The sequence below is a fragment of the Antennarius striatus genome, chromosome 14 (assembly GCF_040054535.1).
Source record: "Antennarius striatus isolate MH-2024 chromosome 14, ASM4005453v1, whole genome shotgun sequence".
Taxonomy (NCBI): Eukaryota; Metazoa; Chordata; class Actinopteri; order Lophiiformes; family Antennariidae; genus Antennarius; species Antennarius striatus.
The window spans coordinates 16607584-16631178 of NC_090789.1; the positions used below are offsets into that span (position 1 = coordinate 16607584).

Sequence of the window (23595 nt, forward strand, 5' to 3'; positions counted from 1 at the left end):
AACACAAATTCGTCTTTGATGCCTTCATGCTGAGAAGATCAGACACAACAGGACCATCGACACCTCCCTCCCTCAGCATGTGTCCAAAGGTGCAGCAAAAGGTCAGCAGAGAGAGGAAAAGTGACAAAGTTGGTGCGGTTATTCATCAGGTCTTTGAAACAGCACACACACACAACGGTTCATCAGAGCAGGAACAGCAAAAATGTTTCCACTAACATTCTCTAACTAATATTCAGTGAGTCCATTCAAGTGTCCTATGACAGTGTAACAGGAAGAAAAACGTTTACTCTCATGTGACGTGTCATGATGTCTTCAAAATTAGCTCATACTGGCTTGTGGTCAGTGTCTGCTGTAAGAGTAGTTATCGGGACTGTTGGTCACACACACACAAAAAAATGCTTTAGATGTCACATCCGACCTTTCACCCTTTCTACACTTTTTTTTGACCACATCATAAAACAATCAAAAAGTACACTGATATTTTAGAACAGTTGAGGCGTATTTTGAACCAATATAACACATTTTAATGCAGAAGGCCACACCAGGGTGATGGCTGGCAGTCCGTGAGCTTCCTTTCTTTATACAGTTGTCATTAACTGTCCTTATTTGTGACTTGTCAGTCCATCTCGGCGGTTTAGCCGATGGGAGAGAACATCAGTGAGAGAACTCACACCCGTGGTTGGTTGGCAGTAAGCAAGAGGAAAACAGAAGTGTAGACAGCAGGCAACATGCACACCCACAGTCCCACAACGTGAACATTTCATCATCATCATCATCATCATCATCATCATCATCATCATTACCATTATTATTATCATCATTGTTATTATCGTTATTGTCATTATTATCCATGTTGTCATTGTGATAGTAATTATAAATACTACAAAGTGTAAATGTTGTATTATAATATCTGTTAGGGACATTGTGTTCCTGTTTTGTCATGCAGAACGGCTCTCCTTATAAAATCCCTTTAAATAACTTGTGTTGTGTATCTTTATGGATAAACTAAAAAGAATTGTTTAAGTTCATCTTTTTGACTGTCACATCAGTCTCAAGGTAATACAATAGTTGGTCTTTGCTTGTGTTGGTCTTTTTATGTTGGTTTAGTGAGTTTGGTCTGGAGCTTATAACACAGCAGCACTAATGTCAGAAGAGACATTTCATGCATGTAAGAATGCTTTGATATCTCATTTTTCTACAAACACAGAAATGTGATATTCAGGTGATTGTAGGTTATCAATTTCTCTATCACATATATCCAAGGTGTGATTTGTCAAAAAAACAAAATGATGTTTTTCTTGATCATGAAAAAATAATCAGTGGTCCTAATTCTTTTTTAGATTCAATGATAGGATCTATTTAACATTCATATTTAATACAAACTTAAAACGACATGAAACGTTTAATTTTTTGTGCCGGCCAAGATGTCGAAGATGAAGATGATGAAGATGACCTACTTGGGCATCCGGACCATGGATCCTCTTGCCGCATGAACCTGGCAAGAGGATTTAGCCTAATGCTAACGGTCTGTAAACGTAACATTAACACCCCATCGATTCAGATTTCATGCCATGTTAAAATGATCATCAAATGTCTGACTAAGTGAACAGTTCGATCTGATGTCAGACTTCATGTGGTGTTTTCTTCGTTCCTGTTGGTGCGTCATCTGCAGCGTTTCCTCCTTCTTTTATCCACATCTCTGTGAACTTCTGTGCAGGAAACAAACCCAATGTGTTTATGTTTATGGAGAAATTCACCAACGTAGAGAACAATCCAGGTCAGGGTGAAAGTTAGAGCACTAATGTAGACTATAGACTACCTGTAAGAAAACTCTGTCAAAACCTGCCTGTTGGTTCAGATTTTTTAAATTATTGACTGTGTCGTCCCCCCAAGGATAAAATTCATTCAACAGTGGGAGAGATGTAAAAACCAGAGGGGGGGGGGGCGATCCCTCCCATCCTCCCAACAAATCGCACCCTGCATACATCCAAAATAATATCCACTGTAGGACAGTGAGACAGAATAAAGACCTATCAGGCTAAGCTAACCAGCAGCTGATGGACCATGAAAAATGGCGAAATTGCATTCAGTTTAGAAAATTATCAAGAGATTAATCAGTCACTTACATAAGTTATTTGTACTTCTCCAGACACATTCACCCCTATAGACAGATGTCATCAGATGAAGGAAGTATCATGTGGAGGCAGGCAAGAAGAGGACGACCTGGATTAGGAGAGGAGGAGGCTAGTGGGCAAACAACGACCAGACCTTCAGGAGAGCATCTGGAGGAGAGGAGAGGTGTAGGAGAAAAAAGAGTAGGTGATGAAGTGGTAAAGCTGAGGAGGATGAAGGGCTTTGGTGGAGCAGAGGAGTTGTGAAGGTAACGCTCGAAGAGGAGGAGGACGAGGTTGTAGGAAGTGAAGTGACAGGCTAAAGAGCTCTTTGACAGCAGAACCCATTTTTTTGGTGATGAGATGGTTTTGTTATATTGTTGACGTTGCTGCGTCTGTGTGTTTGTGTGTGTGTGTGAGTGTGTGTGTGTGTGTGTGTGTGTGTGTGTGTGTGTGTGTGTGTGTGTGTGACAGCATGACTGTCGCATGAAATACTTCGCCCACCTGCTGGCCTTCACTTCCCACATACTGCCACTCAAAGAAAAGAGCAGAGCAGACGGATGATAGAGGGGGAAATGGTGAGATGACTAACTGGGTATCAAATTTTAAAAAAGGGCTACTTTTTTTTTCACTCTCCTAGTCTTTCAACATCACTTCCTTCCATCTAGTCCTCAGGTCAGGCAGCTCCCTGTTCTCCTGTTTTGGCTCTTTAGTAATTACGGCTTGCTTCTTTCAACTCCCTCTCTCTATGCTGCCTCCTCAGCAATGATGTAAGAGCTGAACGACCCTTCATTAGAGAGGAAGAAAAGAGTGTGGGAGAAAGGAGCTGTGTGTGTGTGTGTGTGTGTGTGTGTGTGTGTGTGTGTGTGTGTGTGTGTGTGTGTGTGTGTGTGTGTGTGTGTGTGTGTGTGTGTGTGTGTGTGTGTGTGTGTGCCCATAATGATAATTAGCGCCTGAAAGGCTGAAGGCGATGTCCTCTTCATACACCTCACTGTCTCTGTGCCGGCAGCAACTATTCCAGTGGGACAAAACACTTGTTGATTGGCCTTTCCTTCCTTCCCCTTGCATAAATGACGAACGGCGGCTCCGTGGCTGCCGCCCAGCCGCAGTTTACAGGTAAACAGGGCTCTCCTCCATCACCGGCGGCGGTGTCTCCACAGCAACGCGGTGACGCGCCACCAGGAGCGGACGAGGCGACAAACTGGAGGCAGGAGCGACCAGCAGCGAGTGGCTCGTTCCTGTCGAAGATCGTTATATGAACAGATAGCCACTCATAGCTGTCCATCTGAACACTGAAAAAACTGTGCAACACTTCTAGATATCATAGTTTTTCTTCCATATATGACGTTATCTTCAACAGAAGAATTAATTTATGCCTCTCACATTCATTTTTACATAGGATAATGTTGTGAAATTTGCTTTGCGCTTTTGAACCATCCAGAAGATTACGAACCTTGAAATAATTTTCCAAATAGAAAACATAAGATTTATAGAGTAGCTGTTTTTCATGTAATTGATTGGCTGCTCCATTTTGATTTTTGCTCCTTTTGTTCCATGGATGTGTTAGTGATTGTGTACATGTTTAAGCAGATAACCTTTGTCCCTCCTATATGAACGTGTGTGTGAATGGGTGAATGACGGCTCTGTTATTACATGATATGAGTGACACTTGAAAAATGTTACATACAGATATGAATTCTATTACCTATTTAGTCCATTAGGAATATTCATGCTCCATTCATTTTCTGCCGCTGTATCCGCCGCAGCGGGTCACGGGGAGGTGGAGTCTAACTGGCATAGAGCGTGAGGCGGGGGATACTCCAGGCACGACGTCAGTGCACCAGAGACACACACAGAGACAAAGACTCACACACACACACTCAGTCCTACGGGCAATTTGGGATGGGCCAATCAACCTGAAGCACATGTTTTTGGAGGTGGGAGGAAAACTAGCTCCAATCTATGGAAATATCACTATTTTTTTCCATTTTAAATTTAAATACCTTTTTGTACTCTTCTCGCATAAATGAGTTCTAGAGATCATAAGGAAAATGGGAAATGTTTAATTTTTTTCCTACAATTCTATCGAAATGTAACTGACAGAAAGTGATTTGTTTGAAGAGGATTTCATATACACGGTCTATTTGTATTATTTTATGAATGAAAAGATGATTAAAATCTAATAAAAGGCAAGAACTTCAGCTTGTAGTAAAGAGTTTCTTTTTAATTATGACTGTTAACATTTTAGTTATATTTCTTTCCAGAATTAGCATCTAGTTTCAGACCCACACAGTACTATCCATAAAGGTCTGGCAGAGAAACAGTCATTTGCTGATTACTGTTGTGTATTTCAAGTATTCTGTTTCTTAACATTAAATGTAAAATACAGGTGCATTTTTGGTTTAAATTACATAATGTAGGTAAAACGTCTTTAAAAATACTTAAAGTGTGGCGTCAGTGTCCTAAAAAGAAAGCTCTAGGGCTAAAACTTAAAGTCAAACCCTCCTTTGGGGGGGCAGTCGCTCAGTGGTAAAATGGGTCATCCAATGTTCCTCGGATCAGTGGTTCAATTCCTGCTCCTGCCCAAAAAACAAACAAACACCCAGAGTGTGAGCCGACAGTGGGAGGTGTCAGCTCACCTCCCGAGCACCAGCACCCTTGAGCAAGGTGCCGTCCCCTTTACAAGTTGATCATTCCGGCACACCATATGGGAGCTGCCCGTCTCTCTACCTCCCCACACTGCAAGCCCACCTGCCCTTTAAGTGTGTGTGTGTGTGTGTGTGTGTGTGTGTGTGTGTGTGTGTGTGTGTGCGTGCGTGCGTATGTGTGTGTGTATTACTAACTACAGTGTTCTCTTAATTTCCATTCGGTGATCAGACCAGTATATAAAATTTAAAAAAAATATTTTTTTTAAATAAATCAATGAAGACCCTCACGAATCGCAACATCCGTCGTTCTGGTTATGGCGTAAATGCGTCGAATTTATTATAAATACGTTCTTCTACGTCAAAATTATTTGTAATAATAATATTAATAAAAATTGCGTCTATAATTGTTATTCAGTATTTCCTCGCTGCTTCCAGCTGGAAAATGAAAACTAAGCTCATGAACACAAAACGATCTTTGTCAACAAGTGGGCGTTCAGTTCCTCTCCCCCTCCCTCCCTCCGTGGGTCAGCGTGGGCGGCCCCGTGTGGCAGGAGGAGAGCGAAACACGACACCCGACAGAGGAAGGGGGGTTGAACACGAAGCGGTGAGTAAGTGAGTGAGTGGAAAAAGAAAAAGTCCTTGCCGGAGAAAGCGAGCGGCAGAGAAAGAAGAGTTGACTCCGGTTTTCTGTTCTGTTCAGAAGCGCCGCTGCTTTGGCGTGGCTGAGGAACACGACGTGGTGTGGAGTTGACTATGAGACATGGCTGCAACACACGGGATGAACACTTAGACCGGTCGCATTCCGTCGCTCCGGTGCAAAACAACGGCAGCACGACTCCTCCAAACTTCGACCTGCGCCATTCAGACCCGGGCGGCTGGATTCCCCCGCAGAGGATTGGGGCAACTTTTCCCCGAAAAACTCCCGCACTCTTACACGAATACCCCGGGACAAAAGTTGTTGTTTTTTTCTTGTTATAACCGTGGGTGTGTTTAGATAAAACTGTGTGCTCGCTGTGAAATGAGTGGAGTTTTTCCACAGTAAAACCCTAACTCCCATTCGGGACTGGTTCTTTCTGACGCGGCGCCGTGAGAACAACACCGGAGGAAGGAGTGCGGCGGCTCTGCTAACTTCGCGAGCTAACTCGGCTAAAGGCTAGCTAACTTACGTGTAGTTACTAGTCGACGGGAAAAGTGACTCAGCAGGAGACCGGAGACGACAACAAAGATGAAAACCCCGGCGGAATCGGGTGAGTTGGTGTTCTCCTTCTTTTAACGAACTTTTCAGACACTGCTGTCCGTCTGCAGTTGGAAATAACAGTGGCTAGTCTCGTCGGCTAGCTCGTTAGCACTCCGCAAAGTCCGCTCCGGGGAAAGTGACAAAATTATGGCGCTGGGGTGGATCCATCCCTCTCTCCGGTTTTTGTTTCGGAGGCATCCTCACAACTGCAGTCGACTTATGCGATCACAAATGGTACTTTAAAAGTTTACAGCATTTAACTGTAAAGTGATGTCCGGAGCTCCACGGCTGAGTGGGCTACAGTGAAAGCAGTAACTTAACAGTGGGGTTAATTTACCGGGTCAGTGGTGAGGAGCCAGGTCAGGGCCAAAGGGCAGCGACCCGCACTATGATAGTTTCACACCCGAGATGTACAGTAGTTGAGATTTTTGTACATGGATAACAAAATTATCAGAATCTAAACTTGAATAATTTTGCCTGTAACTAAAACCACATGCAACTATTAATGAGTGGCTGTGAGCATCAGGGTCTCGAGACTGCAGCCACAATAGTTATTAAATCTGAAGGAAAATTATTACAAATCTGGCTAAGTTAATCTAGTTGGAAATGAACATAATTTTGGAGGCGACGGTGACATAATTTTCTAGACGTGCCAATAATTCCTTTTTAAATTTGCTCTGTATGGGCTATTGTTGTAAGATGACTTTTCCACTTGACCCTACATCGAAGTCTAGTGAAGAAAATGAATCTAAATGATTGGATTGAGGAGGTAACACGTTGAAATAAACTTGCACAGTTGCTGCAGCGATGTAAGAGTCTGAGATTAAATCAGGAAACATGGTTTGTTTCTTTGTTTGCTGAGTTTACTTGTGCTCTATGCTTCCTGTCACAAACTTTTTGTGAGCTATTTGACCTTTGACTCGTCAATGAATCAGATCCGAGTGAATGTGTCTGTGTATGAAAGCTTGGAGTTTAACTCGGAACTTGTTGCTACTATTTTAAATTCTACTCATTTTTTCAGCCACTTTTATTGTCACTAAAATGATTTATGAGTTTACAGGATTTCTCTTCCACTTTCCTTTCTACTGGCTCCCCTTCAACTATGTTCTGTCAGAAGTCTTGCAAGTTAATCTTAGGTAGAGAAAGATTCAGTATCCATAATGGATATCACTCCACAACAAGATAATTAGTGGTGTGACTTTTAATCACAGCTCCCCTTTAGATAGCCTTTTATATCTCAACAAGTATGTGATCTAAAACTTAAAGTGCTGTATCATTGAAATATTTTAGACTGGATAGAACTGCAACACTAAAGTGTTAATGACCAGTGTTTGCTGTTCACAATCTCTTGTAGGTGTTATTTTGTTATTGTTGTTGTTTTCCAGGATGCTTTTGGGGAAAAAAATATAAATTCTTGAGTAGTATGTCATGACCCATGAAAGCTCTTTTTGATCTTGACCAGGACGCTCCTCGTGCAGGAAAAAAATCTCTTAACGGGGTTTGAGCAATAATAAATCTCCAATGTTCACAAAGATGTTTTCTATGGTGATAAATATTCAAATAAAGACTTTCAGCTGTAGGAAACACTTTTATTAACATTATCATCCATGGTCAGAGTGTCATCTCTACAAATTAAACTTTGGTATACTGAATGCACGTCATGTCACTGTGGCCTGTCTCACTCATCCAATTGCTGTAATTCTCTCCTAATTCTTCTGTTATCCAGGGGAACGGATACTGAGTTTTGAAAATAGACAGCCTTGTTTTCAGCCATCTGCAGAAGAGGATGGCTTTTTATATATTCAAAAATTATTTTACTGGTTGGTTTGTGTTGTTAGCCTTTCAAATAATGGATTACAGAATTGAAACCATGGCTGTTGTGTCAGCTCTGCTCTTAAAAGAAAGTCGACAGTTCTTGAGTCAAAGTAGTAGTACTATTTTTAGCTTTATTCTGTTTGATCCATACCTACTTCCCAATCTTAACTTAAGCCATTATGGCATCTTTTTATGTAACTTTTGCAGTGACATCATGACCAACGTCAAATGGATGTAAGGTCGGTCATTTAAGTGTGGCAAAAACAGCGTTTGGTATTTGGCCCCATGCCGTCATCAGAGCAGCAGCAAGGGAAAAAAGGGCCAGATTTGGTTTGGTGAAAATGTGGGGCAGCTCACCATTCAGCCTGACATTGTTTGAACCATTAATATTTAATCTAAATTAACTTTTTTATGAAATTTGTATTGGAACTGGCATACTTTTCTTCTTATGAAACACAAATATATCTAAAAAAGTTTTACCAAAACCATTGCCTTTCTTATTCGATGACCACATGATAATCAAAAGAAAAAATGATACTTAATAAGACACAGTGCACAAGAACAAAAGACACAGTGCAAACTCAAAACAGTGGTTAGCATCATTGCAAAAAAAAAAAATCACTTTTAGAATACTTTAAGAATTTTAGAATGCATTTACGTCAGAAGACAAAAAAATAACTTGATGTGAAAGATGTCACACAGGTGATAATCACTTTGTAACATCCTCATGCTGTGTTCATAACCAACAAAGTCTTTCCACACAAGTGTGTCGGGCCAAATAAGCTCAGCGTTTTTCTTTAGCAAATGTCCGAATCTCTTGGAAGCTGCCCTTATCCAGCTGGTGGTAAAAGTTGACAAGAGGGAGCTGTTGGTGCCAATTGTGACACTACGCCACGCTGCAGCTCAATGAGCTCCAACTGCAGGTGGTCTGGAGCGTCAGCAGTGCCCACAAGGAACAGAGAGGAAAGAAGTGTCATCTCCTTCTCTCTCCTTTTTGAAAACGCAGCTTTTTTGTTGTGTTTACGCCTTCCGTCCACACGACAACACAGATATCCGGAACGAAAACGCAACTTTTTGAAAACGCTGGCCTAGGTGGATTTTTTTTAAAAACGCTGGGTCTGCGTTGTTGTGTGGACGGTGCATCCGCAACGCTGACGTCTTGCCTGCCTGGCAGCATTCTTGCAGGTGTTTTGTGACAACAAAACACGGACTATTGGATAAAATTTGACTCAATACTGCCACCACATGGTTTGGCATGCTTATAGCCGTCTTCGAAAACGCACTGATGCGTTTACTTGTGGACGGAGATTTTTTTGAAAACGCTGTCGTGTGGACGCGAATTGTTTTCGATGTGTTTTCAAAACGTTGCATTTTCAAAAAAATCCGTCATCGTGTGGACGGGGTCTCAATAGCTGCAAGCTCCTGAAAGCACTGTTGGAATTCCTCAGCCAAAGATAGATTTCAGCTGCATACCCCCACAATTGCGTACTGATATTATTTTGTGGAACGCTGGTCTGTATTTGCTGTGATGATTGAAAATGTGTTATATTGGGCTGCTTTTGTGACAGGTGCCTCTGGAAAAGCAGCAGCTTGATTCAAAATACAGTTGGCTTACCTTAAAGGCTCGTGTTCATCGTGTTCAGATGTCATGTTATGTCAACTAAGAATCCAAAATCAGCCAGTCAAACAGGATCAGACAGTTCCGGCATTGGTTGTTTTTTTTTTTGTTTTTGTTTTTTTGCCAAAAATTGTTCGACTTCCTCCTTAAGATAGGAGTGCTGCAGTGCAGACCCCTGACACAGCATCTTTATATTCACCCTGCGTGTGGAATAGAAACTGTTGAAACTGGAGGTGGCACCACCAGTTTAAGTTTTTATCACTGGTTTCATATGTTAAGCACAGAGAACTTGTAGGTGAATAATACAGTGGAGTTCTTATAGCTTTGCCTCTTTCCTTGCTGACTTTGTTACAGACTAGGCTTGATAATCCGCTTCGCCCGCCAGCCATGGCAGTTGCATCTGTAATAATCTCAGTGACTTTATTCGAAGATAGTTTCATGTCATTGCTGTTTTCCTGTTGCTGTTTTTTAATATCAGATTTTACATCTTCGTTTTCGCTTACCACAATGTTATTGGCAAACTCTTCTCGGGACGCATTTTGTCTTCCATTTTCACCATGCAATCTTTAATAGATTCCCCCCAGGTAAGGGGTGTGCTTGGTAATCAGGTTCACCATGTTGCAGCTAGCCTTTGTGGTACTTTCATTTGAGTTCTTGAGATCTTGAGAAAAGGCGCTGCTTCACATTTACAAGAGCTTGCAGTTGCTCAAATTTTTTGCTACATTTGTTCTATTCAGCTTGTTGTAATCAGTGTGTTTTTAAGGTAGTACCTCTTGATTAATTTCCTTGAAAACAGCTAATCCATTGGCATATTAGGCAGAGAGTTATTTTGCATTTCAGGGGGAAAAAATACTCAAATTTCCACTTATCCTAGATGTGATAGCACTCGCTGATAACTTTCTCCCTTTTTTTTTTGGTCAGGCACCAGTTTACTGCCATCTTCTGGTGACAGTATACACATGTACTTTATACAGTGGTCAACAGGGCTGGCAGTCCACATATCATTTATTTTACGACAGAAGCTATGGACCGGTAGAAATTTGTATAAAGGCCACAATTTTCCGCCAGACCAGGCTTTTTACATGCCTGCAATAGGGTAATGCTGACCTGAAGCCACATTGAATTATGCATGGGGCTACACAGACACTTTTGTTGTTTTTGTATTTCCCTTGGTGTTGGAGCCTGTTGACGACATAATGTATATATGGGTCACCCTCCACGCTCTTCCTATCAGGAAGTCAGCAGTCTGGCCTCACCAGCTTCAATTTTCCACTTGTGTTACTCCTTATATCAACACTGAGCCACATGTGAGACGTCACAGCTGTAGACGGCCCAGACCAGCAAGCCAGCGCACTTTGTTCATTCGACACTGTGCTGGAACACACTACGTGTGGAGTGAAAGGAGCCATACATGAGCAATTAGCTGGTGTTAATTCTGGTTAGGGCTGGGCTGCTGTTTATGACTTGGAGTGTATTTATGTGCTTGTAAATGTGTGTGTGCTATGCACACATGTCTGTCACTCTGCGGCTCTACCTGACATTGATGTGGTCACAACAAAGTGAGTGTTAGACTTTTCCTTGCTAGACCAAATTGCCCCAGAGGAAGTCCATTTGGTTATAGGCGGTTGATTCATCCTGCTCTAATTACAAGAAGAGCAACAAGACATTTTTATGTAGATTGAAGTAGCTCTAATAACTCTGGTTAGACCAAAGCTAATCAACCAAGAGCTCCAAAAACAGGGCTTCCTTTGGGAAGGAAGTCAACTGTCTCCCTATTATACTGAATCATGCTGCTGGCTCCTGAAGCAGAGACAGCACAGCTACACTACGAGTTAAGGATATGTTGCTTGTCTTGAAAACGTTGGAGATGACATGCTGCTGACTGATGTGGTTGTTTAGCATGTATTTTGGGATGTCCTGTCTCTGTGATTTAGTGGAGATGCCTCCATGCACTAGCCTGCAATTTGTGTTATGTCACTTGACATTAAGGAATGAATTGTACTGATGTGTGTTGCACTTTTTCACTACTTTCGTAAACTTGTGAAATAAAGATAGACGTTAGCAGATCTTTAGTGATGATGGTAGTCAAGCTAAAACATGAGTGTGGCCTTTTTTCAGGTCTCTTCTATAGGTGATAAATCATGTTAGGACAGTTTAGGAGGAAAGGCCACAACCAAATAAAACCCTAAATTCCGTTGTTGCTCACAGGCAGTCCCTTTTCTCCTGTTTTTCCTCTCATTATATGGTTAGTGGGGGTGAACAGGTCAGTCCGAAGGTTGACCTGATCACATTCCTGGTTGCTACCAAGTTGAGCTCACGTGAGCAGGCACTGGAAAAAGCACTGCAAAATGACGTTAGCACATCCCTGATGTTTTAAGTGGCAGCGCAGGTCAGTGTTGGTATGATCACCTCCCTGTGTAATAGCAGTCCTCATTTCCCGAATGTGTGCATGTGTACAGTGGCTTCTGTGACCCATACAAAGCTGAAAGAATAGACAACAGGTTGCACAAGTTGTGACATGCTGGCCAAACAAAGACTGTGGCCTCACACGCAGGAAAACACGACCATCAGCCTGGAAGTGATGAGGAACTTCTGTAGATGCATTTCTGTTTTGCATTTGTTTCATTAGTAATTGTAATATTATTTTTTTATTAGTAGTAATAATAGCAGTACTAGTATTATTGTTATTATATATTTTGGGGCATTTTGTCTTTTAATAGATAGGACAGCTGAAAATAAGTAACAGGAGGATGATTCTCTCAAATTCAAATTTAGATGAGTAACGATGTGACATGTTGCCTTTATTTTTAATCAAGAAATATTTAATAGTTGATCGTTTGAGGTAGCTTTGTTGTATATCATGGAGAAATTTTCACATTGCCTGCTCATGGGCTGGTTATGTGGCTATGTGAAGCAGCTCAGTTATATTAGAAGCTTAATCCATGTGCTTGTATCGTTCAGTTGCGAATCATTTACTGTAAGTATTTTTAATCAAGCGTGGCAGTTTTCTTTTTTGTACATGCTTTACATCTACTTGAGTCATCCACACTGAAATTGGCAATCCTTTGCATCTCCCAGGTTGACTTTTAACAATCGGCTGCTGTGGGATGTACATTAAGGTGGAAAAGCAATTCTTATAACAATAATAATAGTAATAAAAGAACATTTCCATGGCCAAATAAATGAGTTCAGTGCCCAGTGTGCAAATAGGAGTACATCTTGGGGATGTGCTTTATTGCAGTCTATTACGACTACTGCAGAAATTATTCTCTGCTTCTATGATGACTTTCTTTATTGATATACGTCATTAAATTTGGAGAGAAGCTCTTGCTCTGTAATGGAGAGGCAGACACCAAAGCTTGGAAAGTCTGTTGACATTTTAGATATGATAATCATATTTAATTATGGTTCCACTTTGTCAACATACATGAAAATAATATGTCATCACTATCTGTGTCACGTATTTAAGCACATTGGTATTATTTGGTGTGGCTCTTATATTAATGTGCTTGATATTGAATGAATCAGGTCTCTGTAGATTCTGTGATCGTTGAACGCCAGCAGGAAGCAGGTCAAGTGGAATCGGTGGTTTGCTTCAGCAGATGAAGAAGGCTTCAGTAGCATCACATGTATGTCTGAAAGGCCTGAAAGGATGGTTGGTTTAGTCCCAAACCATTTTTACATTAGACTTATAGATTTCTCAGGTAGGTCTTCTAAGTGCGGCTTGTAAAGCTATAAAAATGCAGACATTTTTTCACACCACTTGGCCTTGGAGTGTTTCAAATAAAACCAAGGCTGAGAGAAACCAAAGGTGGAAAAGAAAGTTTCTGCTTTGTCTGTGGCTGTTTTGGCTGGAGTCGTCTCTAACGAAAGTGCTATGGAAGGTGTGTGTGTTGTGTTATGGCTGTCATAAAATGGGAGGCAGTGTCCTGGTGGGTTTGGTATAGTGGATTACCATTGGATTGACTTGACCTCCACCAACATGTAAATTCATCTTTAACATGCTGCAAAATCATCTGGAAAGTCTGCTTTAGCTACAACAACTACCATATTTTGCTCACCATAAGGAGTGCTTAAAAGCCTTTAATTTTCTCAAAAATCAATGCTGCACTTCTTAACACAAAGTGTCTAATGTGTACACTGAGTTCCAAAATCTAAGTGTTTTTGTGCGATTTTAGTCAGCACTCCGCCAGATCGGCTGTTTTCCACCGACATAGGACATAATACGTCACTATGTCGGCAGTGATGGACCAATTACAGAACATGATGCAAGGCTACCTCCGGCACACCTTCTATAGGTACCACATTCGTTTGGCTAAAGATCCCTGACAATGGCATCAGCGAAGAGACACGCTTACGAAGCGCAATTTAAACTCCAGGCTATCAGTTCCGCGGTCGTGGACAGTAATAGAGCAGCCGCGAGAGAATTTAAAATCAACAAATCTGTGGTTCTAAAGTGGAGGAAGCAAGAGGATCGACTGCGCCTAATTAAGAAAACAAAACTTAGTTTCCATGGCAACCAATCAAGATGGTCATAGTTGGAATACGAGCTGGAGTGATGGATTCTGGAACAAAGAACAGCCGGGAGAAATGTCTCAACTGTCATGTGAAGCAACTGAATTCAGAGCTTGCCATCATCCCGAGAGGATGAACTAAAGAACTGTAACTGCTGGACATTAATGTAAACAGAGCTTTAAAGTTTTGCTGCCTGGATGAGAGACAATGAACACACGTTTACCAAGACTGGGAGGCAGCGCCAAGCGACTTACACCACAATATGTGAGTGGATTGTGGATGCCTGGACTAACGTATCTGCTTTGACGGTTGTCCGAGCTTCCACAAAAGCTGGATCATTACTGGGCAGCCACCCAGTAATGAGACAAACTCCGACAGCAATACTGAAAAAGCTGTTCAATGCAGACACCGAAAATGAGAACTTTGAAAGATTTACCACACATCGATCAAAAAATAAAATAAAAATAATACACCGACATTTAAAAATTATGTTGGTGTATTTTTTGAATTTCAAAAACTTACAATACAGTTCAACCACAGTCACTGTTTTGCTTCCAATATCTTGTTCTAACATGTGCCGAACAATAAGGTGTGTCGTGTATAAGGAGACTGCGCCTCCTTATGCATGGTGTGCAAAATACGGTAGTTAGAAGTGATGGTAACATCTAAGTAAAAATGGAATGGTAGAATAAACGCATAGTAGAATACAACGAGGCATTCATTGATAATGTACTGCAAGACCAGGGGAAAGTCTTGAGTATGATATAAAATCCCAGTTGATTTAGAAACCAGTTGTAAATGCCTACACCAAGGACCACCTTAAAGGCTATTGACAGAAACCCCTGGTGACAGGTTGTGAGTGAGAAAAAAAGTTTTGTGGTTATTTAGACGGGGTTGATGTAGGCCAGACCTTTCCAGCCTGTACAGTTGTTGGCAGCACAACTGTATTTTTATCCAACACATTGAAAATCTGAAATGTCCAGCTTGAGAAATGCCCTACAAATGTTATTCATATTCCCATAAGAATCTCAGTGCACATCAACTAACCTTTATGTGTCGCTGTGTGACCCTCCATGAAAAGGCCTTCCAGCATCAAACTAAGAGTGTAAGTCAAAGTAAAGTGAGCATTAAGTTTTAAACCAACACAGACATGCTGTATGTCAATGTGTCTTTGCTCTGAGTGCTTGCTTTACTTTTATTCTTTCAAATTAAGGGTCGTCTATGACAGTAAAATCTTTCTTTGACTGATGCGTAAATGTACCTGAATGTACCTTTACAGTCAAGATGATTTGAACATGGTAAATTTAAAGATTTAAGTGGCTATTGCCTACTTTCTGAGGAAACTTAAGTTTCTTTGATATGGATGTGACCAGAAAGAGAAATGTACATTCAAAGTAATTGAATCAAACAGAACTTTTTTTATCCTGCTCTGAGCATATTTTCAAGTTAAAAGTTTTTACTTGATGAAAGGGACATCTTTCTTCCAGCTGACTAATTTTATCAAAACTTCTTGTAGTTTGCCAGGCATGGAGCCAAACAACAAAACCTGTATGACATTTGAATGATACACATCTATTCTGTTGCTTTTTAGATCTAAATAGACTGGCGTGAATACAACTAGGTTTGACATCTATTCAAATGATTCCATATGAGGTGTGGGCTCTCCTCCTACTTGAGAATGACTTGCGGTGACTGCAAACAACAAAAGGAAGTGCAAGGTTTAAGTTTGTTTGCTGCTTTAAAAGTTTTGTGCACAGGTGCTCACCTTGTGCTTAATAAAGACTTGTTTTCAGTCCCTGCCTTCACTTGTCACCTGAAGTACAATGATAAGTAGTAGCCACCTTATTTTCAATATTCTTTTGCCATCATGCAGACTATCTAATGTTGTGGATCTTCTCTTGTTTAACATACCGTATTTATTCGAGTATAACGCGCAAAACTTTCTACCTAAAAAAGAACTCAAAGTTTGGGTGCGCGTTATAAACGAGGACTGGGGTGACACGCTTAGATGTATTAGTATACAGTATTATTTGCGCAATGACTTATTTGTCGAAGATATCGCTGACCACAATCTCAAAACATTGAATGCAACCACATCTCTCGACCCACAAAACGTCCATGGTCGATTTTTAGTAACAGTATCCAAATCATTTGCGTGGGCGATCTAAAATAAATACCGGTAATTCATGATGGCTCATGCCCATCACTCCTGCAGAGGCGAGACGTATCTAAGGAAATGGTATTCAATAATCAAATGCGTCATCAACAGACCTTGTCGGATGGTGTCATTTCCGAGAATTCTTATTATCCGCTGTGACGTATGATATTTGATTATTGATTAGCATTTTATTAGCTACGCCTTGTCTCTTCATTTCCTTTCCTCGCCTCGGCCACACTGAAACGTGAGTTACCGGTAAGCATTGCTGGTGTATCTGATGATGAATCGGACTTTGAAGGATTTTAAATACCGGTAAATATTGTTAATTTTATTTCGGTATTGTGTTCATAGTTTACGTTGTCAATAAATGATTTTTATCATGGACGCACGTGTTTAACAATGTTTGGCACTTACAATGCTTTGTCTGAGCCGAGAAAAAGTGAAACAAAATTTTATACCGATTTTTAATCGAAAATTATGGATGCGCATTATACACGTGTGCGCGTTATACTCGAATAAATACGGTAGTCAGTGCAGTTCTGTTCTTTTTACGGTTCTTTCTATAAATAGCTTAGTTTCTTCGATATGACTTGGCACACTTTTCAAGGATATGTAGGATATGCTCCTACACAAAAAATGTACCATTTCATCCATAATCCAACATAGTTTGGAAAGAACCTCACTGTTGACTCCAATGTTGACAGCCACCTGGGTCATAAACTGGTACCAATTTGGTCTTCCATTCATCCCATAAACCATAAGAATGTAAAGTGTATAAAATAACTTTGTTCATTTCACACTTTGTTGTTTGTTGTTGCTTTACACAGTGTACACAGTGTTGTAATGCATCTCCCTTGTTCACATTGATCTTTATAGGTTGAGAGCGTGGCCCCTGTTCTTTAATGTATCAACTGATGAAAAGTCATTTTGGGACCCTTTGCAGCGTCTGAGGGTTGCTTGAATCTCTGGAGCCAGTGGCAATGATTAATGAGCCCAATCTGTTTTATTGAAACGTGAAAATCACTTTTAACACTCAGTCATTTCACCCACTGACAGCATGCACACCACTTGGCAGCCAAGTCCTACCTCCCTCCAACATGCAACAAAAAGGGGGTGATGTCTGTCTTGTATTAACACACAAGCATAGACATACTGTTTTAATTTTCTCACTACAGCGAGTGAGCATGGCTTGCTCGTTTGAGCTGCCATCTCCCTGCGGTGACGCCGTCGTGCCTCTGTCTTTAATATTTTTACACAGGGAGCGAGCCACTCAGTCTAGAGGCGGTATTCAGTTTTAATGCAATAGACTAAGGAATTAAGACTGCGGTGGCCTTGCCAATGAGGAAAGACTGACTAAGGCACCCAGACATCACACATGTAGAAAAGTCCCTTGTTGGTTGACAAACCAATCCAGAGCAAATTACTGTCACTGTGCTTTAAGCTACCAGTGGTGGATCAACAGCATGAGGAGCCAGATTTAAATATGATACATGGAACGCCATATTAGATGGCAGCTTGGAGCTACAGCTGCAGCGTTTCAGTTAGCAATGGTATTTTGATGAAATTAAATGAATGGAAATTAGTGATGCAGTGGGGCACTGGGAATAAAAGAGACATATAGTGCGCGATCGCGCGTCAACGATCGCAACTCCACCGCATCGCAGATTTTTGGTCGGCAGTCGTGATACCGTACGCTCATTCTATTGGCTGACAGCATCTGGAAGTGCGCTCGTTCCATCAGTCTCGGACTTTTGTGAGACACAAGTGCTTTAAACAGTCGATAAGAGTGTAGGAAAAGGTAATACAGATAGAAGGTTGTTTAATATCAGTATGGGAAGGGTTCATAAATGTTTAAATTACCGTAAATAATCAGATAAATCACGATCATGATCACAAATTCCTCAATCGCGTGTGGGTCCTGGAATGCATTGACCGCAAAGACCAAGGCCGCACTGTATAATAGTTTTGATTAGATATTCCTAGAGTTTCTGTTTTAAAGAAATTAACTGTCTCTGATTAGTGACATGAAATATCCCAGAACCTGTTTTAACAGGAAGTTATATTCTCCTTCACATGATCTCAAAAATTGGCTTTGGCTAAGTCTTGCATTCAGTCAAACTGAGTGATGTTTGATGAACAAATGTCTGACTATGCACTGATACAGTTTTCTCTCAGTTAGGGTTAGGGCTTCATCAAGCTCAATCAGAGGTGTTGGGAAGCTTGATAATCAAGCAATACTTTTATCAGAAGCATTAACTTTCTCAAGTTATCTATGTTATTATTGATAGAACTAAAAATGCAGCTGATTGGTTGATTATTAATAGTACTGTGGCTAAATATTAGTTTGACTTACGCAGAGCCCAAAACCCACCAGTGAGCAAGTTAGTGCATCCTTGAGTGCCCATCGGTAATGAAGTATGTGAATTCAGTCACAGCAAGCAGCTGTGCCACAGATATCCCTGCTATGCTCCTTTACATTATCACTGACTTCTAGGCAATGTGATATTTTAATCTAAGAAGAGAAAAAGTTAAATCACAGTACAGTATTTTCCGCGCTATAAGGCACACTGGACTATAAGGCGCACCCTCAATAATTTGTCTTACAATTTATTTTATATATAAGGCGCACCGGATTATAAGGCGCACACAATAAAAAATAAATAAAATTTATTTGATAAACTGCAGCGGCTGTAGTTGTGCAATCCGTCCACTAGATAGAGCCGCGCTGCTCAGGCAGTCATGATTGCATTCATGACTTCCTGTTTTGTACACCTTTCCTTTCATTTTAGCTTAAACTCTTCTATCACACATCACACCTGACACTTTTCTCCATCCGTTCCATCTTGCCTGTACACGCTTCTTCACCTCTTTCTCACACTCTCCATTGCTCTGGACTGTTGACCCTAGGTACTTAAAATCCTCTACCTTATTGATCTCTTCTCCCTGTAAACTCATTCTTTCACCTGGGTCCCTCTCATTCACACACATGTACTCTGTCTTACTGCGGCTAACCTTCATTCCTCTCCTTTCCAGGACAAACCTCCACCTCTCTAGCTTCTCCTCCACCTGTTCCCTGCTCTCACTACAGATCACAATGTCATCTGCAAACATCATAGTCCATGGAGATTCCTGTCTAACCTCGTCTGTCAGCCTGTCCACCATAGCGAACAAGAAGGGGCTCAGAACTGATCCCTGATGCAGTCCCACCTCCACCTTGAACTCCTCTGTCACACCTACAGCACACCTCACCACTGTCTTACAGTCTTCATACATGTCCTGCACTGCTCTGACATACTTCTCTGTCACTCCAGACTTCCTCATACAATACCACAGTTCCTCTCTGGGCACCCTGTCATAAGCTTTCTCCAGATCTACAAAAACACAATGCAGCTCCCTCTGGCCTTCTCTGTATTTCTCTATCAACATCCTCAAAGCAAATACTGCATCTGTAGTACTCTTTTTTGGCATGAAACCATACTGCTGCTCACAAATGTTCACTTCTGCCCTTAGTCTAGCTTCCACTACTCTCTCCCATTAACTTCATTGTATGGCTCATCAGCTTTATTCCTCTGTAGTTACCACAACTCTGCACATCTCCCTTGTTCTTAAAAATGGGCACCAGCACACTTCTCCTCCATTCCTCAGGCATCTTCTCACTATCTAAGATCCTGTTGAACAACCCAGTCAGAAACTCTACTGCCACCTCTTCTAGACACTTCCATACCTCTACAGGTATATCATCAGGACCGACTGCCTTTCCACTCTTCATCCTCTTCAATGCCCTCCTCACTTCATCCTGACTAATCTTTGCTACATCCTGGTCCACAACAGTCACCTCTTCTAGTCTTTGTTCTCTCTCATTTTCCACGTTCATCAACTCTTCAAAGTACTCTTTCCATCTTCCCATCACACTACTGGCACCTGTCAATAGACTTCCATCCCTATCCTTAATCACCCTAACCTGCTGCACGTCCTTCCCATCTCTGTCTCTCTGTCTTGCCAACCTGTATAGATCAGTTTCCCCCTCCTTACTGTCCAACCTAGCATACAAGTCATCATAAGCTTCTTGTTTGGCCTTTGCTACCTCTACCTTCACCTTACGCTGCATCTCCCTGTACTCCTGTCTACTCTCCTCAGTCCTCTGTGTCCCACTTCTTCTTAGCTAACCTCTTTCTCTGTATACACTCCTGTACCTCCTCATTCCACCACCAAGTCTCCTTGTCTACTTTCCTTCCAGATGACACCAAGTACTCTCCTACCTGTCTCCCTGATCACATTAGCTGTAGTTGTCCAGTCATCAGGAAGCACCTCCTGACCACCCAGAGCCTGTCTTAACCCCCCTCCTAAAAGTCATGCAACACTCTTCCTTTTTCAGCTTCCACCATTTCGTCTTCTGCTCTGCCTTTGCCCTCTTGATCTTCCTCACCACCAGAGTCATCCTACACACCACCATCCTATGCTGTTTGGCTACACTCTCACCTACCACTACTTTGCAGTCACTGATCTCTTTCAGGTTACACCGTCTACACAAGATGTAGTCTACCTGTGTGCTCCTACCGCCACTCTTATAGGTCACTCTATGTTCCTGCCTCTTCTGGAAGAAAGTATTCACTACAGCCATTTCCATCCTTTTTGCAAAGTCAACTACCATCTGTCCTTCTGCGTTCCTCTCCTGGATACTAAACCTGCCCATCACATCCTCATCACCTCTGTTACCTGCACCAACATGTCCATTGAAGTCTGCACCAATGACAACTCTCTCACTTGCAGGCATGCTTTGCATCACTTCATCAAAGTCCGACCAGAATTTCTCCTTCTCCTCCCGCTCACATCCTACCTGTGGAGCATACCCGCTCATTGAACATTGAACATCACACCTTCTATTTCTAGCTTCAGACTCATCACTCTATCCGACACTCTTTTTACCTCCAGGACATTCCTAACAAACTCCTCCTTCAAGATAACTCCTACTCCATTTCTCTTCCCATCTATACCATGATAGAACAACTTGAACCCTGCTCCTAAACTTCTAGCCTTGCTACCTTTCCACCTGGTCTCCTGTACACACAATATGTCTACCTTCCTTCTCTGCATCATATCAACCAACTCTCTACCTTTTCCTGTCATAGTTCCAACATTCAACGTCCCTACTCTTAGTCCTATACTCTTGGTGTTCCTCTTCTCTTTCTTCGAGCGAACGCACTTTCCTCCTCTCCTTCTTCGACCAACAGTAATCCAATTTCCACCGGCGCCCTGTAGGTCAACAGCGCCGACCCACTTTAAATTAAGTTTAAAGTGGGTTATTTCCGACGCCAAATAGTTAGGAAATACTGAGATCAGTCAGTCAAACTTTATTAATAGAATTGTTGAAAGTTCCTTATGTTTTGCTACGTAATCACCGGTGCTCCTACAATCTGCTCTACCGTCTGAGAGCAGCTCAATCAGAGCTTTGGTGACGCCCCTTGACTACCGTTGTTAGGGGGCGTAGGCCGAGTGCCTTGTGAGGGGGCTCCTCTGGTGACGGAGTGCGGCATGACTGGCGGCCAGACTGACAACTTTTTTTCAGCGATCATGTTTTTAACCAATATTAATATGAATATCAATCCATATATAAGACACAATAAGGCGCACTACGGGTTTATGAGAAAATTTTAGCCTTTTAGGTGCGCCTTATAGTGCGGAAAATACGGTAGTTGGAAAGAGCATATTGTTTTGTGTTTCCCTGGTTAAGAGTTCATCTCTCAATAAAATCACAGGTTAAAGGATTGAGGTACATGTTCGGATTGTAAAACCCATGAAAGCACATTATTTGTTGTGGACTATACAGCATGAAATAGTAACTTGACTTCTTCCAGCCAAGAGGGTTAATCAGTGCACATTCCTTTCTGATACTGTTGACACACTGTGATTATAAAGTTGCTATGTGGTTACTCTGCAGGCTAAGACTTAAGCTTTATGATTTTAAGTACAATTCAAGGGTATTTGAAATGGAAAAAAGTGTTTTTGAGTCTCTTCTCTCATGCTTTTTCATGTCATAGTCACATCCCTGAATTGAACGCCTGCCATTGTCGTAGTGGTTGTCCTTTATTTGTAATCAACAATGGAGCCTTGTTGTCTCTGGAAAGATGCTGAAATGAAAACAGCATTGGGATGGAAGGAAAGGAGGAGGATGGCAAGAAAGGAGGACAGAATGAAATTTGATTGGCAGGGCTTATGAAAATGAGTCACTCGTCCAGCTCCTCAGATTTGGACCTACAGGCTTATTCTGCGCCGTGGTGACACATGCATGTGTGTATGTATGTGGTTGTGTGTGTACATACACCAAGCATTGCTCAATCCAACATCTGAAATCGTGAAATCGTGTGTGCGCGTGTGTGTGTGTGTGTGTGTGTGTGTGTGTGTGTGTGTGTGTGTGTTGGAGGAAAATGAAAGTAGTCTGGTGACCAAACCACAACACAGCAGCCAGATTTAAACACAGATATTTATCTTCTCCCCTTCTACTCTGAAGCTTCTTCTCCTCCACCAGTGCTCTGCACAGCAGGCCAGGTCCATATGGGTCTCTCAGTTCTGACAGCTGACAGTTGTGTTTATACAGATTTTTAGCCATTGATGGTCAGGATAAAGGTTCTGTATCATTTGCAGTGGATTCCTGACTTCAGGACATGTCAGCCACACTTGCTTTTTTTGTAATTTGGGCTTGCTGTAAATAGGTCTGTGGAAAAAGCCACTGACATCAGTTTAATGACCACTGGTGACTTGCATGGTGTTGGTTTGCCTTATTTCCTCCAAACATAGTGTACTATAAACATCTAAAACTGTTGTTGTTGGTGTGTGTGTGTGTGTGTGTGTGTGTGTGTGTGTGTGTGTGTGTAATCAATTTGGTGAATCAGTTCAGACAATAGGTTTCTCATCAGCTCTATATTTCCATCCATATGTCTGTTTTTGTCACTCAAACTTGTAGATACAAACATACTTGGTTCCTTAGAAAGTAATTCTGCCTTGGTAGTAGGAAGCCAACTTAAAATCTGCTGTTGGGCAGTCATGTTGCCAAGAGCTCATTACTGTTGAATGTTTTACAGGGTTGTCATTTTCTGGAGTGGAAGCATGCTCCAACTAGTTTCAGAGAATGCATACATGTATATATGTGGACTTCCCTGGAAATAGCATGGCTCCAAAGACGCAGATCAAGAAATAAAAGTTTTAACTCTGCGATTATCACTCATGTGACTTTGTTTTCTCCATTGACAGAACAATACAAATCTTTCCCCCGAAGATGGTCTGCTTTTTCTTTTTGTTCTTTACCATCACTTTGTGTTTTAATTACTTTTAAAGTTACGTCAATTAAATCATATGGGAAAGTGAGCACATGTCATTCAGATATTTGATTAGGCTGTGTAATCTAGGGCTGTTGGCTGTATGGATTTCTTTTTAACTGCAGAACAAAAAACAGCATATAACTGCTGTATCATGGTTAACCACACCTGCAGGCCAGC

General features: G+C 41.5%; 1 protein-coding gene across 2 annotated transcripts in view; it reads left to right on the forward strand.

Moving 5' to 3' along the window:
* Positions 1 to 5293: 5293 nt before the first annotated feature.
* Positions 5294 to 23595, forward strand: part of erf (Ets2 repressor factor) — a 40177-nt gene continuing 21875 nt past the window's right edge. Inside the window, exons 1-2 of one of the 2 annotated variants that reach the window (XM_068333301.1) lie at positions 5294 to 5363; positions 5460 to 6006. In XM_068333301.1, coding sequence (XP_068189402.1) covers positions 5985 to 6006 — 22 coding nt within the window. In that variant the 5' untranslated portion in view covers positions 5294 to 5363; positions 5460 to 5984. Of the gene's footprint in view, positions 5368 to 5459; positions 6007 to 23595 lie in introns of both variants that reach the window. The other variant, XM_068333302.1, reaches the window with a different exon arrangement.